The 17,182-nt window shown below is 56.2% G+C and overlaps 1 protein-coding gene across 2 annotated transcripts; it reads left to right on the top strand.

Moving 5' to 3' along the window:
* Positions 1-2,162: 2,162 nt before the first annotated feature.
* Positions 2,163-16,710, top strand: LOC134431172 (probable ATP-dependent RNA helicase DDX23). 2 transcript variants are annotated; one of them, XM_063179158.1, is made up of 16 exons: positions 2,163-2,368; positions 3,374-3,472; positions 3,589-3,685; positions 4,208-4,273; positions 4,747-4,885; positions 4,967-5,097; positions 5,170-5,282; positions 5,364-5,507; positions 7,421-7,646; positions 7,753-7,898; positions 8,589-8,766; positions 11,010-11,252; positions 12,894-13,045; positions 13,134-13,242; positions 14,550-14,724; positions 16,120-16,710. In XM_063179158.1, exons 1-16 carry the CDS (start codon positions 2,163-2,165, stop codon positions 16,341-16,343), a joined length of 2,448 nt encoding a protein of 815 aa, XP_063035228.1. In that variant the 3' UTR covers positions 16,344-16,710. The 2 variants fall into 2 exon arrangements, with proteins under 2 accessions (XP_063035228.1, XP_063035227.1); XM_063179157.1 differs by having other exon boundaries at positions 4,964-5,097.
* Positions 16,711-17,182: the final 472 nt, after the last annotated feature.

Genomic DNA, 17,182 nt, shown 5'->3' with positions numbered 1-17,182 from the left:
GTGCTCAGACCATCAGGGACATCAATCCTGGGGTGTCTGGGGTGCTCAGGACCCTGGGGACACCAAACCCAGAGGGTTTTGGGATGCTCAGACCTTCGAGGACATCAACCCAGTGGGGTTTGGGGTGCACAGGATCCTGAGTAAACCAATCCAGAGAGGTCCCTGTGAGATTTGGGGTGCTCAGGACCCTGGGGACACCACCTGGGATGGTCTTTGTGGTGTTTGGGGTGCACAGGATCCTGAGTAAACCAATCCAGAGAGGTCCCTGTGGGATTTGGGGTGCACAGGACCCTGAGGACACCAATCCTGGAGGGTTTGGGGTGCTCAGACCCTCCGGGATATCACCTGGGATGGTCCCTGTGGGTTTTGGGGGACACAGGGATGCCGTCCCGGGGATCCCTGTGGGATTTGGGGTGCACATCATGGGACTCATCCATGGCCTCATCCTGTTCGCTCCCCCTTCCCCCCATCCCTCATCTGCTGCTTGGCCCTGGGGGACCCTGTGGGTTGGGGAGGGGGGGCTGTTTTATGGACTATATTTTGGGGGAGGGGGATTATGGGGGGGGTGTCTCTGTTCCATGTCAGTGTTATTAAAAAAAAGCTTATTTATTATCAGAAATATAACACCTACCTATGTGCAGCCCTGCCTGGCCCTGTGCTTTGGGGCGGGATTTTGGGTTTTGGAGGCTTTTGGGATGTTTTGGTGTCACTGCTGATGGTGACATTGATGTGATCGGGGCGTCTTTTGGGGAGGGGGGTGCCAAAAGAGTCCCCCCACTTCTTCTGCCCCCACATTCTGCCTGGGACTCCCCGATCTTGTGAATAGGAGGGTGAGGCTCCTGCAGGGACACTGATCTGGGGGTCCCTTGTGAGTTTGGGGTGCTTGGAGCTGCTGATCTGGACGGGTCCCCGTGAGATTTGGGGTGTGCAGGGACACGGGGGACACTGACTCGGGAGGGTCTCTCCAGGCTTTGAGGTGCTCTAGGCCGTGGGGACCTCATTTGAGTGAGCAGGAGGTGCCTGCGGGCTGTGGGGGACTCAGGGACACGGGGACACCGTCCCGGCGGACTCTTTGCCGTGGGGAGGTGGGAGTTGCCGCGCGGCGGAAGGATCGCGGGGCGCGGCGGTTCTTCGGTAGCGCAGGGGCGCCGGGAGCGCGCGGGGGATGCCGGGAACTGTAGTCCAAGGCCGCGAGGGCTGCCGGGAGCTGTAGTCCCGCGCCGTCCCGGTAAACCCCGCGGGCCCGGCAGACATGGCGGCGGAGCGGCGGCGCTGAACGCGGGGCTGCGGCGGTGAGCGGGAACCGGCGGCAGCGAGCGGGGGGCACTGCAGGGAGCGAGCGAGGGGCCCGGGGGCTGCAGAGCCGTGGTGCCGCGGCACCGGGCAGAGCCCCGGTACTGGGTACCAGCGGCAGGGCCTGGCGCGCCGTTGCGCCGCGTCCCCCGGGCCTCACGGAGCCTTTCCGGGGTCCCTCAGGGCTCCCTGCATTCACTCCCGGGGGCTCCCTGTGCCCTCTCGGGGTCCCCCTTTCCCTCTTCCTTCTCTCCTCGGGGCCTTCCAGCTCTTCCCGCTCTTTGCTGGGGTCCCTCTGTGCCCTTTCGGGGGTCCCCCAGTTCCCTCCCTGACTCCTGAGGGTTCCTTTGCGCTCTCTCTGGGTTCCCCTCTTCTTCCTGAGGGTCCCTTTTCTCTCTCCCTCATCCTGAGGGTCTCTTTTCTCTCTCCATCCTCCTGAGGGTCCCTTTGCGCTCTCCCCGGGTCCCCCTCTCCCTCCTGAGGGTCCCTTTTCTCTCTCCCCTCTCCTGAGGGTCGCTTTTCTCTCTCCATCCTCCTGAGGGTCCCTTTGCGCTCTTTCTGGGTTCCCCACTCCCTCCTGAGGGTCCCTTTTCTCTCTCCCCTCTCCTGAGGGTTCCTTTTCTCTCTCCATCCTCCTGAAGGTCCCTTTTCCCTCAGCTCGGTGTCCCCCAGCTCTCTCTGCTTCTTTTTGGCGTTTTTCCCTCCCCGGCTCCTTTGACATCTCCCCATTCCCTCCTGGTGCTCTCTCAGCCCTCCCCACTCCTTCTTGGGGTCCCTCTCTTCCCTCACAACCCCTCCCTCTCCCTCCCTGCACCCCAATTTCCCTCCCGGTCTCCCCTCTGACCCTCCCGGTGTTTCCCTCCCCGCAGATGGCCGGAGAAGTGGCAGACAAGAAGGATCGGGACGCATCCCCGGTGAAGGAGGAGAGGAAACGTTCCCGCTCCCCGGAACGGGACCGGGAACGGGACCGGGAGCGCAAGGGCTCCCCCCCGGCCAAGGAACGGAAGCGCCACCGATCCCGGGAGCGCCGGAGGAGCCGCTCCCGATCGCGGTCCCGCTCCAAGTCCACAGAGAGGTGAGGCAGCTGTGATTTGGGAAGAGCTTTGATGGATTTGTCGGTGGGAAATAAAAAGTTGTGAGGGGAGGAGAAGTGTTGTGAAGGTTTTGTATTGATAACTCATAAATGTATATCCTTATATTAATAAATATAATGATATATAGTATAAAATTATTATATTAATAAATATATTACTGTTAATATATTTTTCTTTATACTCTTTTAAAAGGGTATAAAAATTGTTAACAGTATTCATTTGCTTTAAAGAGGGTATAAAGAAACATTTATTAACAGTATTTATTTATTTTAAAGAGAGTGTAAAGAAAAAATTATTAGCAGTATTTATTTATTATAAAGAACAATTTATTAACAGTATTTATTTATTTTAAAGAGGATATAAAGAGGCTCCTTTTTAAAATTTTGAGCCTGCTCTGCCTTTTTCCTCACCCTGCCCCACAGCAGGAATTGAGTGCCCTGGGGATTGGGCAGCACTGAGCCCACCACACTCACTGCTGCATTGGCCAGGAAATCTCAAAATAACCAAATCTCAAATTTATCCCTGTGGTTTGGAAGAGCTTTGATGGCTTTGTCAGTGGCAAATAAAAAGTTGTGAGAGGAGAAGAAATATTGTAAAGATTTTGTTATGATTCTTAATACTCTTTATTTTAGTTACTAAGTTTTTCTTTATACCCTCTTTTAAAGGATATAAAGAAAAATTATTAACAGTGTTTATCTATTTTAAAGAGGATATAAAGAAAAACTTATTAACTGTATTTATTTGTTTTAAAGAGGATTTAAAGAGGCTCCTTTTTAAAATTTTGAGCCTGCTCTGCCTTTTTCCTCACCCTGCCCCACAGCAGGAATTGAGTGCCCTGGGGATTGGGCAGCATTGAGCCCACCACAGGAAATCTCAAAACCATCCAAATCTCAAGCTGACAAACCAAAACCACTGCAGAGGGTGGGTGAGGGCTGTGGGGCCATGCTGTGACCCCCCTGTGGGGCTGTGACCCCCCTGTCCCACAGGGACCGGCGGCACAAGGAGCGGGACCGGGAGCGCAGCAAGAAGGAGCGGGACAGGGACAAGGATGGGCACCGGAGGGACAAGGACCGTAAGCGGTCCAGGTGGGTCCTGTCACTTCTTTGGAGGAGTTCCTGCTCTCCCCTAAATCCCCTGGAGGTTTGGGATCCCCCCAGGGCTGTGCTTGGTGTCTTATTCCTGGTGCTGTTTCCCTTGGAAGTTTGTCCCCGGGCAGGGGGAAGGACTCCAAGTCTCGGAAGGATCGGGAGGCACGGAAAGCAGAGGAAGAGGAGGAAAATGCCCTGAAGAAGGAGAAGGTGAGGAGGGGGCGGATGGGGCTTGGATGGAAGGGGCTCCAGATCCTTGGGGAGTAGTTCCAGGGGATTCAAGTCCCCAGGAGTGATTCCAAGGGATCCAGGTCGCTGGGGAGTGGTTGCAGGGGGATCCAGGTCCCCAGGAGTGATTCCAAGGGATCCAGATCCCCAAGAGTGGTTGCAGGGGGATCCAGGTCCCCAAGAGTGGTTGCAGGGGGATCCAGGTCCCCAGGAGTGATTCCAAAGGGATTCAGGATCCCAGGAGTGGCTCCAGGGGGATTCAGGTCCCTGGGGAGGGGATCCAGGGGATTCAGGTCCCCACGAGTGGTTCCAGGGGGATCTAGATCCCTGGGGTGTGGCTCCAGGTCCCTGGGGAGTGGCTCCAGGGGGGTCCAGGTACCTGGGGAGTGATTCCAAAGGATTAAGGTCCCCAGGAGTGGTTCCAGGGGGATCCAGGTCCCTGAGGAGTGATTCCAAGGGATGCAGGTCCCCAGGAGTGGTGCTGACATCTGACCTCATTTGCAGGCACAGCCGCTGTCCTTGGAGGAGCTGCTGGCAAAGAAGAAGGCAGAAGAGGAGGCAGAAGCCAAGGTGGGAGAAGGAACAGGAGCCTCTTCCCTCTGCTGGATGTTTGTGGGGGACCCCAGGAGGGGACAGGGAAGGCTGAGAAACTTGGGGATGCAGAGGGAGCCCAGAAGGAAGCAGGGAGTGCCAGGGGACACCGGGAGGGATCGTGGGATGGAGCAGGGAGGGCTGGGGGACTTGGGAGGGCACATGGGGGGGCTGTGGAGACAGGGGAGGCCTGGTGGACCCCCAGGAGGGAGCAGAAGGACCTTGGGAGGGAAGAGGGAAAGGTGAGGGGCACAGAGGGGAGGGAGGGGACACAGGGGTGGAGCAGAGAGAGCTCTGCAGGGAGTGGAGAGGTCTGAGGGATCCAGAGAGGGACAGGAGGGAAAGGGGAGGCCTGGGGGCCCCAGGAAGGATCAGAGAAGGCTGAGGGGACCCCCAGCAGCCCAGGGGGTGGCAGGCAGGCCCAGTGTGACATTTCCTCTCTCCCATCCCAGCCCAAGTTCCTGTCCAAGGCAGAGAGGGAGGCCGAGGCCCTGCGGCGGCGGCAGCAGGAGGTGGAGGAGCGGCAGCGGCTGCTGGAGGAGGAGAGGAAGAAGAGGAAACAATTCCAGGAGATGGGCAGGAAGATGCTGGGTAAGGACTCATCCCTGGAGCCCTTCACCCAGCCCTGGGGGTGGGTGCTGGCTCTGAGCCCCTTCCCCTGCTCCCCAGAAGACCCCCAGGAGCGCGAGCGCCGGGAGCGCCGCGAGCGCATGGAGCGGGAAACCAACGGCACTGAGGACGAGGAGGGCAGGCAGAAGATCCGGGAGGAGAAGGACAAGAGCAAAGAGCTCCACGCCATCAAGGTGGGGATGGGGGCTGCTCTGGGGGGGGCTGGGGGGAAGATGGGGGGTCCCACTGAGCCTGGGGTCCTGCAGGAGCGGTACCTGGGCGGGGTGAAGAAGCGGCGGCGCACGCGGCACCTCAACGACCGCAAGTTTGTGTTCGAGTGGGATGCATCGGAGGACACCTCCATTGACTACAACCCCCTGTGAGTGCTGGGGTGCCCCGAGGGCTGGGGGTGTCCCTGTGGGGTGCAAGGCCTGCTCCTGATGCTCCCACTCTGCTCCAGCTACAAGGAGAGGCACCAGGTGCAGCTGCTGGGCCGTGGCTTCATCGCCGGCATCGACCTGAAGCAGCAGAAACGGGAGCAGTCGCGCTTCTACGGGGACCTGATGGAGAAGAGGAGGACGCTGGAGGAGAAGGAGCAGGAGGAGTGAGGTTTTGGGGAAGCTGGGAGGGTGCTGAGGGGTGTGTGGGGTCATGGCTGGCTTAGCTTGGTTGGGATGTGGAGCTGGGCTGCAGCAGGTCCTGCAGGTAATTGGCAGAAGAGTTCTAGAGGCACAGGGTGAGCCTTACCCACTTTCTCCTTCCCCTTCCTCACTCTCTTTTGTTTTTCTTTTCCTTGCCCTGCCCTCATTCCCTTCCTTCATCCCCCTCCCTCATCTGCCTGTCCTCATCTCCATTTCTCCTATCACACTTTCCTCACCCATTTCCTTTTCCTTTATTCTCCTTTTCCTATCTCACTTTCCCCATTCCCTTTTCCCTCATCCCCCTTTCCCCATTCCCTTTTCCCCATTCCCATTTCACTCCCCCTTTTCTCCATCTCCCTTTCCCTCTCCCTTTTTCCCATTCCCCTTTTCCTCTCCCCTTTCCCTCTCCCATCCCCCATTCCCTTTTCCCCATCCCTCTCCCTTTTCCTCATTCCTTTCCCTCATTCCCTTTTCCCCATCCCTCATCCCTCTCCCCCATTCCCTTTTCCCTCTCCCCCATTCCCTTTTCCCTTTCCCCATTCCTCTCCCTTTCTCCATCCCTTTCCCTATCCCCTTTTCCCCATTCTCCTTTCCCGTTCCCTTTTTCCTCATTCGCCTTTCCCTCTCGCCTTTTCCCCATCCCTTTTCCCTCTCCCTTTCCCTTTCCCCCATTCCCTTTTCCCCATCCCTCTCCCTTTCCCTATCCCTATCCCCCTTTCCCCATCTCTCTCCCTTTCCCTCATCCCTTTCCCCCATCTCCCTTTCCCCATCTCCCTTTCCCCATCTCCCTTTCCCCATCTCCCTTTCCCCATCTCCCTTTCCCCATCTCCCTTTCCCCATCTCCCTTTCCCCATCTCCCTTTCCCCATCTCCCTTTCCCCATCTCCCTTTCCCCATCTCCCTTTCCCCATCTCCCTTTCCCCATCTCCCTTTCCCCATCTCCCTTTCCCCATCCCTCTCCCTTTTCCCATCCCTTTCCCTCATTCCCTTTTCCCTCTCCCCTTTTGCCCATTCCCCTTTCCCCATCTCTCATCCCTTTCCCCCATTCCCTTTTCCCTCTCCCTTTCCCCCTTTCCCCTCTCCCCTTTCCCCATTTCCTTTTCCCCTCATTCCCCTTTCCCTCTCACCTTTTCCCCATCCCTCATCCCTTTCCCCCATTCCCCTTTCCCTTCTCCCTTTCCCCCATTCCCTTTTTCCCTCTCCCCTTTCCCCTCTCCCTTTCCCCCATTCCCTTTTCCCCATCCCTCTCCCTTTCCCCATCCCCCTTTCCCTATCCCCTTTTCCCCATCCCTCTCCCTTTCCCCATCCCCTTTTCCCCATCCCTCTCCCTTTTCCTCATCCCTTTCCCCCATTCCCTTTTCTCTCATTTCCCTTTCCCCATTCCCTTTTCCTCATCCCTTTCCCTCATTCTCTTTTCCCTCTCCCCTTTCCCTCTCCCTTTCCCCATTCCCTTTTCCTCATCCCTTTCCCTCATTCTCTTTCCCCTCTCCCCTTTCCCTCTCCCTTTTCCCCATCCCTCTCCCTTTCCCCATTCCCTTTTCCCTCTCTCTTTCCCCCTTTCCCTTTTCCCTCTCCCCTTTCCCCATTTCCTTTTCCCCTCATTCCCCTTTCCCTCTCACCTTTTCCCCATCCCTCCTCCCTTTCCCCTTTCCCCTCTCCCTTTCCCCATTCCCCTTTTCCCCATCCCTCTCCCTTTCCCCATTCCCCTTTTCCTCATCCCTTTCCCCCATTCCCTTTTCTCTCATTTCCCTTTTCCTCTCCCTTTCCCCATTCCCTTTTCCTCATCCCTTTCCCTCATTCTCTTTCCCCTCTCCCCTTTCCCTCTCCCTTTCCCCCATCCCCTTTTCCCTCTCCCCACCCCTTCCCTCCCCGGGCAGGGCGCGGCTGCGGAAGCTGCGCAAGAAGGAGGCCAAGCAGCGCTGGGATGACCGGCACTGGTCCCAGAAGAAGCTGGATGAGATGACAGACAGGGACTGGCGCATCTTCCGTGAGGATTACAGCATCACCACCAAGGGGGGCAAGATCCCAAATCCCATCCGCTCCTGGAAGGACTCCTCCCTGCCCCCCCACATCCTGGAGGTCATTGACAAGTGTGGATACAAGGTGAGGGGGAGCTGGGGAGGGAGGGAGGGGGAAAAAGGGGCGGGCAGGGGGGTTTGGAGAGGGGGAACAGGGGAAGTTCTGCTCCCAACCTGCTCCCCCCCGGCAGGAGCCGACCCCGATCCAGCGCCAGGCCATCCCCATCGGGCTGCAGAACCGCGACATCATCGGCGTGGCCGAGACCGGCAGCGGCAAAACGGCAGCGTTCCTGATCCCCCTGCTCGTGTGGATCACCACCCTGCCCAAAATCGACCGGTGGGGACAGGGACACTGCCCCTGGGATGGAGGGGAGTGGCAGGGACAGGGACACTGCCTGTGGGACTGGGGGACACTGCCCGTGGGACAGGAGGAGTGGCAAGGGGACACTGCCTATGGGACAGGGGGAGGAGGAGAAGGGGGACACTGCCTGTGGGACAGGGGGAGTGGCAGGGGGACACTGTCTGTGGGACAGGGAGAGTGGCAGGGGGACACTGCCTGTGGGACAGGGTGACACTGCCCGTGGGACAGGGGGAGTGGCAGGGGGACACTGCCCGTGGGACAGGGGGAGTGGCAGGGGGGCACTGCCCCGGGGGACTGACAGGGTGACACTGCCTGTGGGATGGGAGAGTGGCAAAGGGACACTGCACAGGTGTCAGGATGGGATGACACGGTGGAGGTGACAGGATGGGGTGACAGGGTGACACTGTCAGAGGATTGAGGCAGGGTTACAGTGTGACATAGTGGGGTGACACTGCAGAGGGGTCAGGACAGGGTGGCACTGTGGAGGTGACAGGGTGACACTGCAGAGGGGTCAGGACTGTGGAGGTGACAGGATGGGGTGACAGGGTGACACTGTCAGGGGATTGAGGCGCGGTTACAGGGTGACATGGTGGATGGCATGGGGCGACACTGGAGGGCACACACGTGGCACTGTGAGTGACACAACCATCTCCTGCCATCCTGCAGCATCGAGGAATCAGACCAGGGACCCTACGCCATCATCCTGGCCCCCACCCGTGAGCTGGCCCAGCAGATTGAGGAGGAAACCATCAAATTTGGGAAACCCCTGGGCATCCGCACCGTGGCCGTGATCGGCGGCATCTCCCGCGAGGACCAGGGCTTCCGGCTCCGCATGGGCTGCGAGGTCAGTGCTCAGGGGTCTCTGGTGTTGAGATGACCCCCAGGTGTTGGAAAATCTCTTTTTCCCAACCCTGAGAGTGAAGAAGAAGAAGCCAGGGTTCCTTGGCTTTCCTTTTCAAAGTTGTTTATTTTTTGTGATCTTTAACATTCTTTCTCCGACCTGCTGAGATCTGTCCAGCACGTCGGTTCATGGCTGGCTTGGTTTGGAAAGACAGGTGTATGCTAAGGAAGGCAGGAGCCTGCCCTGGAATGGAAAACGTAAACTCCCTCCCCTCTGAATTGTTGTAAATTTGAAATTAAGGACTCTCAGGCAAAAAATACGGGAGCAGGAATAACAGTTTTTATTGGTTTGGAAAGACAGGTGTGTGCTAAGGAAGGCAGGAGCCTCCCCTGAAATGGAGAATGTAAACCTCCCACCCCTCCAAATTGCTATAAATTTGAAATTAGGAGGCTCTCAGGCAAAAAATAGGGGAGCAGGAATAACAGTTTTTATTGGTTTGGAAAGACAGGTGTGTGCTAAGGAAGGCAGGAGCCACCTCTGAAATGGAAAATGTAAACCTCCTCCTTCTGAATTACTACAAATTTTAAATTAAGGGGCTCTCAGGCAAAAAATATGGGAGCAGGGAATAACAGTTCTTTAATAGGGAAGAAAATAAAAGGATGAAATAAACAATGCAGTACACTGGAACAACACTGAGAGTCAGAACCCAACCTGGCACCCTGTGGGTCAGGATGTTGGTATCAGTCCAGTTGGAATTGTGGCTCAGCCCTCCTGCAGTGTCAGGGGTGGTTCTGCTGGAGCAGGGATCCTGTAGGAAAGGGTGGAGTCTTCCTCTGAATGGAAGAAGAAGAATGGGGAAGAAGAGGCAGCTGCTGCTCCTCTGGGAAATCCAGTGGAGAAGCAGTGCTGGTATTCCAGAACCTCCAGATTATATGCGGGTAGGAATGTTTGAAATCTCAGATTGTATCCAGGTAGGAATGTTTGAAATCTCAGATTGTATCCAGGTAGGAATGTTTGAAAGCTCAGATTGTATCCATGTAGGAATGTTTGAAAGCTCAGATTGTATCCAGGTAGGAATGTTTGAAATCCCAGATTGTATCCGGGTAGGAATGTTTGAAATCTCAGATTGTATCCAGGCAGGAATGTTTGAAATCCCAGATTGTATCCGGGTAGGAATGTTTGAAATCCCAGATTGTATCCAGGTAGGAATGTTTGAAATCTCAGACTGTGTCCAGGTAGGAATGTTTGAAATCTCAGACTGTGTCCAGGTAGGAATGTTTGAAATCTCAGATTGTATCCAGGTAGGAATGTTTGAAATCTCAGATTGTATCCAGGCAGGAATGTTTGGCTCCTCCCTCTGGGCTCACATCTCCCAATGAGATGCTGCAGTTCTTATCAGCCATGCAGTGACATTCAATAGCTGTTATCAGCAGATGTCCCCCCAGAGGGAGGAGTGATTGTGGAAGAGATAAGGAGAAACTGCCCATTGACAAAAGACAGCTGCCACACAGATGGTAATAGAACACATCTTGCCTTGCAATCTGGAACAATGGCACACAACACCTTGGGGTGGTGTTATCTTTTTATACTAAAGCCATTATTTACTATAATTTTCCAATCCTATCACCTGTGTTAGACAGTTTGTCTCTACTCTAAACCAACCCAAAAGTGCCACCATCACAGCAGAAGATGGAGGCCAAGAAGAAGGAGAAAGACTGGACAAGCCTCCATCTTGCCTCCTGAACCCCCATTCTAAAAACCCCAAAATTCAACATTTTCAACCTGTGAGAAATTCACTACCATTCTATTCAAACTCTTGTAGTTTGTAACTCCTCACACAAAGTTGATAATTGTTTCCATGGGTGCTTGTTTGCCTTTATGATGGGATAATTAATGGAGCTAAAATGACAGGAAAATAATCCTAATCCCTCTCCTACTCCCAGTTTACTTTTCAAAATTGTTTTTAAAAAAACAAAATTGTTAAAAACAACTTTTTTAACCCATGGAAAACACAGAGTTAAAGACACACAGAGGTGTCTTTGTGGGTTCATTCCTGCTTCATTGAGGGATGTTCCTGCTCCATGGAATCACCTTCCTTGTCACAGACACACAGAGCCAAGATCTTCTTCGACCTGGAAGCTCTCTGCTTCTAGGGCAACCAGAGGAACTTCCTGACAAGTTGAGGTGTCTCAGGGGGTGGTCATCTGAGCTTTGAGCTTCTCCCACCAACCCTCCTGTCCCCCCAGATTGTCATTGCCACCCCGGGCCGGCTCATTGACGTGCTGGAGAACCGGTACCTGGTGCTGAGCCGCTGCACCTACGTGGTGCTGGACGAGGCCGACCGCATGATCGACATGGGCTTCGAGCCTGACGTGCAGAAGATCCTGGAGCACATGCCTGTCACCAACCAGAAACCTGACACCGACGAGGCTGAGGACCCCGAGAAGATGTTGGCCAATTTTGAGTCCGGGAAGCACAAGTACAGACAGGTGGGTGGTGGGTAAAGGGGGTCTAGGAGGGTTCCTGTGGTGGGTGGGAGGGAGAATTTGGGGGTTTGGGGAAGGGGTTGAGGGGATGGGAGTCATGTTTCTGCTCTGTGGAGGAATGTTCTTGCCTCACAGTGGATGTTTCTGCCCCATGAGGGGACATTCCTGCCCCACAAGGGGACCTTTTTGCCCTGTGGGGACAGTTCTGCTCCATAAGGGACAATCCTGCTCCACTGGGATCATTCCTGCTCCATGGGGGATGTTCCTGCTCCATGGGAGCACATTCCTGCCCCACAGTGGATGTTTCTGCCCCATGAGGGGACATTCCTGCACTACAAGGGGACATTTTTTCCCTGTGGGGACAGTTCTGCTCCATGGGGGACATTCCTGCACTACAAGGGGACATTTTTTCCCTGTGGGGTCAGTTCTGCTCCATGAGGGACAATCCTGCCCCTCTGGGGTCATTCCTGCTTCACTGGGGGATGTTCCTGCTCCTTGAGGAGATGTTCCCTGCCCCACCAGGACCATTCCTTCCTCACTGGGGATGTTCCTGCTTCTTGAGGAGATGTTCCCTGCCCCACCAGGATCATTCCTTCCTCACTGGGGATGTTCCTGCTCCTTGAGGAGATGTTCCCTGCCCCACCAGCACCATTCCTTCCTCACTGGGGATGTTCCTGCTTCTTGAGGAGATGTTCCCTGCCCCACCAGCACCATTCCTTCCTCACTGGGGATGTTCCTGCTCCTTGAGGAGATGTTCCTGCTCCTTGAGGAGATGTTCCCTGCCCCACCAGCACCATTCCTTCCTCACTGGGGATGTTCCTGCTCCTTGAGGAGATGTTCCCTGCCCCACCAGGACCATTCCTTCCTCACTGGGGATGTTCCTGCTCCTTGAGGAGATGTTCCCTGCCCCACCAGCACCATTCCTTCCTCACTGGGGATGTTCCTGCTCCTTGAGGAGATGTTCCCTGCCCCACCAGGACCATTCCTTCCTCACTGGGGATGTTCCTGCTCCTTGAGGAGATGTTCCTGCTCCTTGAGGAGATGTTCCCTGCCCCACCAGGACCATTCCTTCCTCACTGGGGATGTTCCCTGCCCCACCAGGACCATTCCTTCCTCACTGGGGATGTTCCTGCTCCTTGAGGAGATGTTCCTGCTCCTTGAGGAGATGTTCCCTGCCCCACCAGGACCATTCCTTCCTCACTGGGGATGTTCCTGCTCCTTGAGGAGATGTTCCCTGCCCCACCAGGACCATTCCTTCCTCACTGGGGATGTTCCCTGCCCCACCAGGACCATTCCTTCCTCACTGGGGATGTTCCTGCTCCTTGAGGAGATGTTCCCTGCCCCACCAGGACCATTCCTTCCTCACTGGGGATGTTCCTGCTCCTTGAGGAGATGTTCCCTGCCCCACCAGGACCATTCCTTCCTCACTGGGGATGTTCCTGCTCCTTGAGGAGATGTTCCTGCTCCTTGAGGAGATGTTCCCTGCCCCACCAGGACCATTCCTTCCTCACTGGGGATGTTCCTGCTCCTTGAGGAGATGTTCCTGCTCCTTGAGGAGATGTTCCCTGCCCCACCAGGACCATTCCTTCCTCTCTGGGGGCACAGTGCCCCCTGACAGGCTGTCCCTGTGCCCTTGCCTTGCAGACTGTCATGTTCACAGCCACCATGCCCCCGGCCGTGGAGCGCCTGGCCCGCAGTTACCTGCGGCGCCCGGCCGTGGTTTACATCGGCTCTGCTGGCAAACCCCACGAGAGGGTGGAGCAGAAGGTGTTCCTCATGTCTGAGTCTGAGAAAAGGTGAGGAGCACGGATTTAGGGGTGGCCTGAGCCTTCAGCATCTCTTTTGCCCGACTGTCTCCTCCTCCTCCTCTTTGTGCTCTTACAGGAAGAAGCTGTTGGCCATCCTGGAGCAGGGCTTCGACCCGCCCATCATCATCTTCGTCAACCAGAAGAAGGGCTGTGATGTGCTGGCCAAGTCCCTGGAGAAGATGGGGGTGAGGCTGGGCTGGGAAGGGGTCACCCTGAGCCTTGTCCCCCTCATCCCCACGTGGGGATGTGTGGAGTTTTTCATCACTTGGGGTCACCAAACGTGGTGGTGTTCAGAGGGGTCTCAGGATGAGGGAAGAGACGAGGATCTGACTCCATGTTTCAGAAGGCTTGATTTATTATTTTATCATATATCTTATATTAAAACTATGCTAAAAGAATAGAAGAAATGATTTCATCAGAAGATGAAATAATTCTATTCCTAAGAATTCTATTCCTAAGAATTTCTATTTCTAAGAATAGAAAAAGAAGGAATGATAACAAAGGTTTGTGTCTCAGACAGAGTCCGAGCCAGCTGATTGTGATTGGCCATTAATTAGAAACAACTCTGTGAGACCAATCACAGATGCACCTGTTGCATCCCACAGCAGATAATCAATGTTTAAATTTTGTTCCTGATGCCTCTCAGCTTCTCAGGAGGAGAAATTCTAAGGAAAGGATTTTTCATCAAATCTATCCATGACAGGGGGTCACCCTGAGCCCTGTCCCCCTCATCCCCACCTGGGGATGTGTGGAGTTTTTCACCACTTGGGGTCACCAAACGTGGTGGTGTTCAGAGGGGCTCTCAGGATGAGGGAAGAGACAAGGATCTGACTCCATGTTTCAGAAGGCTTGATTTATTATTTTATCATATATATTATATTAAAACTATGCTAAAAGAATAGAAGAAATGATTTCATCAGAAGGCTGGCTAAGAATAGAAAAAGAATGATAACAAAGCTTTGTGTCTCAGACAGAGAGTCCAAGCCAGCTGACTGTGATTGGCCATTAATTAGAAACAAGCACACGAGCCCAGTCACAGATTCCCCTGTTGCACTCCCCAGCAGCAGATAATCAATGCTGATTTTGTTCCTGAGGCCTTTCAGCTTCTCAGGAGGAGAAATTCTAAGGAAAGGATTTTTCATCAAATACATCCATGACAGGGGGTCACCCTGAGCCCTGTCCCCCTCATCCCCACGTGGGGATGTGTGGAATTTTTCATCACTTGGGGTCACCAAACGTGGTGGTGTTCAGAGGGGTCTGAACAGCAGCAGATAATCATTGACTGTGATTGGCCATTAATTAGAAACAACTCTATGAGACCAATCACAGATGCACCTTTTGCATCCCACAGCAGCAGATAATCAATGTTTCCATTTTGTTCCTGAGGCCTTTCAGCTTCTCAGGAGGGAAAATCCTAATAAGCAAAGGCTTTTTATCAAATACATCTGTGCCAGGGATGTGCCCCCCATTCACCCCCTGTGAATTCCCACAGTACAATGCCTGCACCCTGCACGGTGGCAAGGGCCAGGAGCAGAGAGAATTCGCCCTCTCCAACCTCAAGGCTGGAGCCAAGGACATCCTGGTGGCCACGGACGTGGCCGGACGTGGCATCGACATCCACGACGTCTCCATGGTGGTCAACTACGACATGGCCAAGAACATCGAGGGTGAGGCTTGGGGGGCACTGGGGGGGCTGTGCCCACACTGAGGGGCTCTGGGGGGTTGCTCAGCCCTGGTGCTGCCACACTGAAGAGGCTGGTGCTGGGTGTGCAGGGGAGTGCCTGGCCCCGGTACTGCCCTCACTAAGAGGGGTGCAGAGGTGCCCAGGCCTGGTTCTTGGGATGGAGCGGTGCCCAGCCCCGGTGCTGAGGGTGTGGGGGATGCCCAGCACCAACGCTGAGGGTGTGGGGGGTGCCCAGGCGTGGTTCTTGGGTTGCAGAGGTGCCCATCACTGGTGCTGAGGGTGTGGGGGATGCCCAGCCCCAGTGCTGAGGGTGTAGGGGATGCCCAGCCCCGGTGCTGAGGGTGTGGGGGGTGCCCAGCCCTGGTTCTTGGGTTGCAGAGGTGCCCATCACTGGTGCTGAGGGTGTAGGGGATGCCCATCGCTGGTGCTGAGGGTGTGGGGGGTGCCCAGCCCTGGTGCTGAGGGTGTAGGGGATGCCCAACCCCAGTGCTGAGGGTGTGGGGGGTGCCCAACCCCAGTGCTGAGGGTGTGGGGGGTGCCCAGCCCCAGTGCTGAGGGTGTGGGGGGTGCCCAGCCCTGGTGCTGAGGGTGTAGGGGATGCCCAACCCCAGTGCTGAGGGTGTGGGGGGTGCCCAACCCCAGTGCTGAGGGTGTGGGGGGTGCCCAGCCCCAGTGCTGAGGGTGTGGGGGGTGCCCAGGCCTGGTTCTTGGGTTGCAGAGGTGCCCAGGCCTGGTTCTTGGGATGGAGCGGTGCCCAGCCCCGGCGCTGAGGGTGTGGGGAGTGCCCAGGCCTGGTTCTTGGGTTGCAGAGGTGCCCAGCCCCAGTGCTGAGGGTGTGGGGGATGCCCAGCCCCAGTGCTGAGGGTGTAGGGGATGCCCAGCCCTGGTGCTGAGGGTGTAGGAGGTGCCCAGCCCTGTTTTTTGGGTTGCAGAGGTGCCCAGCCCTGGTTCTTGTGATGGAGGGAGTGCCCAGCCCCAGTGCTGAGGGTGTAGGGGATGCCCAGCCCTGGTGCTGAGGGTGTGGGGGGTGCCCAGCCCTGGTTCTTGTGATGGAGGGAGTGCCCAGCCCCAGTGCTGAGGTTATGGGGGGTGCCCAGCCCTGTTTTTTGGGATGGAGGGGGTGCCCAGCCCTGGTACTGGGAGTCCAGGGGCTGTCTGGTCCTGGTACTGGGGGCATTGTAGGTGCCCAACCTGGGTACTGGTGGTGTGGGTGGTACTTGGCCCTGGTTCTGGCACTTGTGGGGTGCCCAACCCCAGTGCTGCCACACTGAGGGGTCTGTGGGGTGCCCAACCCTGGCACTGGGAGTGCAGGGGATGCTGCAGGGAGTGCCCAGCCCTGGCACTGCCCACACTTAACCCTTCGTTTCCCATCTCCCAGATTACATCCACCGCATCGGGCGGACGGGCCGAGCGGGGAAGAGCGGCGTGGCCATCACCTTCCTCACCAAGGAGGACTCCACGGTGTTCTACGACCTCAAACAGGCCATCCTGGAGAGCCCCGTGTCCTCGTGCCCCCCAGAGCTGGCAAACCACCCCGATGCCCAGCACAAGCCTGGCACCATCCTCACCAAGAAGCGGCGGGAGGAGACCATCTTTGCCTGAGGGGTCCCTTTGCCACCCCTCTGGGGACAGCAGGACCAGCAGGGCTGCCAGGACTGCTCTGGCTGTTGTTTTTTCCCAGCTCCTTGTGCAACCCCAGGACTGCCCACGAGCAGAGATTGGGGTTGGGGTTATCCCAAATTGTCCCCCCTGTTCTCCCAGTGCCCTTCCCAGTTTCCCCACGGATCGGAGGAGCTGCTGGAGGCTGTTTGGGGGCCACTCCCTCCCTGCTGCCAGGGTGGGGCTGGGTTTTTCTGGCTGTCCTGGGAGCTGTCTGCACCTCATCCTTTGGGCTTTTGGGGTTTATTTTTTTGGTTTTTTTTTTGTAGCTGAAGCTCCAGGCTGCAGGAATAAACCGGCAGCGGCGTTACCGGTGTCACCTCCTCATCCTCTCCCTTCCCTGGGTGGCACTGCCAGCCCCTGGGTGCCACCTCCCATGGGGACAGAAGGCAGCAGTGCCCTAAAGGAGCGTTTGGAGGTACTCAGCACCCCCCCCTCCTCCCCAAAGCAGCTTCCCCCACATTCCCCTCCACAGACACGGACACCAGGCAGCTCTGAGCACTCGTGTGTGTTTCTGAAACCAATTACAGGGCAATCAGTGCTTTCTACAAAAGAAATTATTATAACAAATCTGTGGCCCCCACCCCATTTCCCCCCCTATAATGGCCGCGGGGGGGGAGGGGGGGGCTCAGCCCACACCAGGACCCCCATTGGAGGGCGGTGGGCGCCGTATTTACAGGACTGTGGTGACGTGCGGTGACAGCATGGGGACAATGGGGACAGGGCAGTGGGTGGTGCAAGCGTGGTGGAGCAGCCCCCAGAGCCCGGGCAGCCCCCCCGGG

This window comes from Melospiza melodia, chromosome 31 (assembly GCF_035770615.1).
Source record: "Melospiza melodia melodia isolate bMelMel2 chromosome 31, bMelMel2.pri, whole genome shotgun sequence".
In the NCBI taxonomy this organism is placed as follows: Eukaryota; Metazoa; Chordata; class Aves; order Passeriformes; family Passerellidae; genus Melospiza; species Melospiza melodia.
Note: the sequence above shows the minus strand (reverse complement) of the source record. Positions and strands in the feature narration are given on the sequence as shown.

Excerpts from the sequence above, each read along its gene's own strand:
- LOC134431172 (XM_063179157.1), top strand. The coding sequence starts at position 2,163 with ATGGCCGGAGAAGTGGCAGACAAGAAGGATCGGGACGCATCCCCGGTG. Across the intron at positions 11,253-12,893 it reads GGAAGCACAAGTACAGACAG|ACTGTCATGTTCACAGCCAC; the intron begins GTGGGTGGTGGG and ends CTTGCCTTGCAG. Across the intron at positions 13,243-14,549 it reads AGTCCCTGGAGAAGATGGGG|TACAATGCCTGCACCCTGCA; the intron begins GTGAGGCTGGGC and ends GAATTCCCACAG.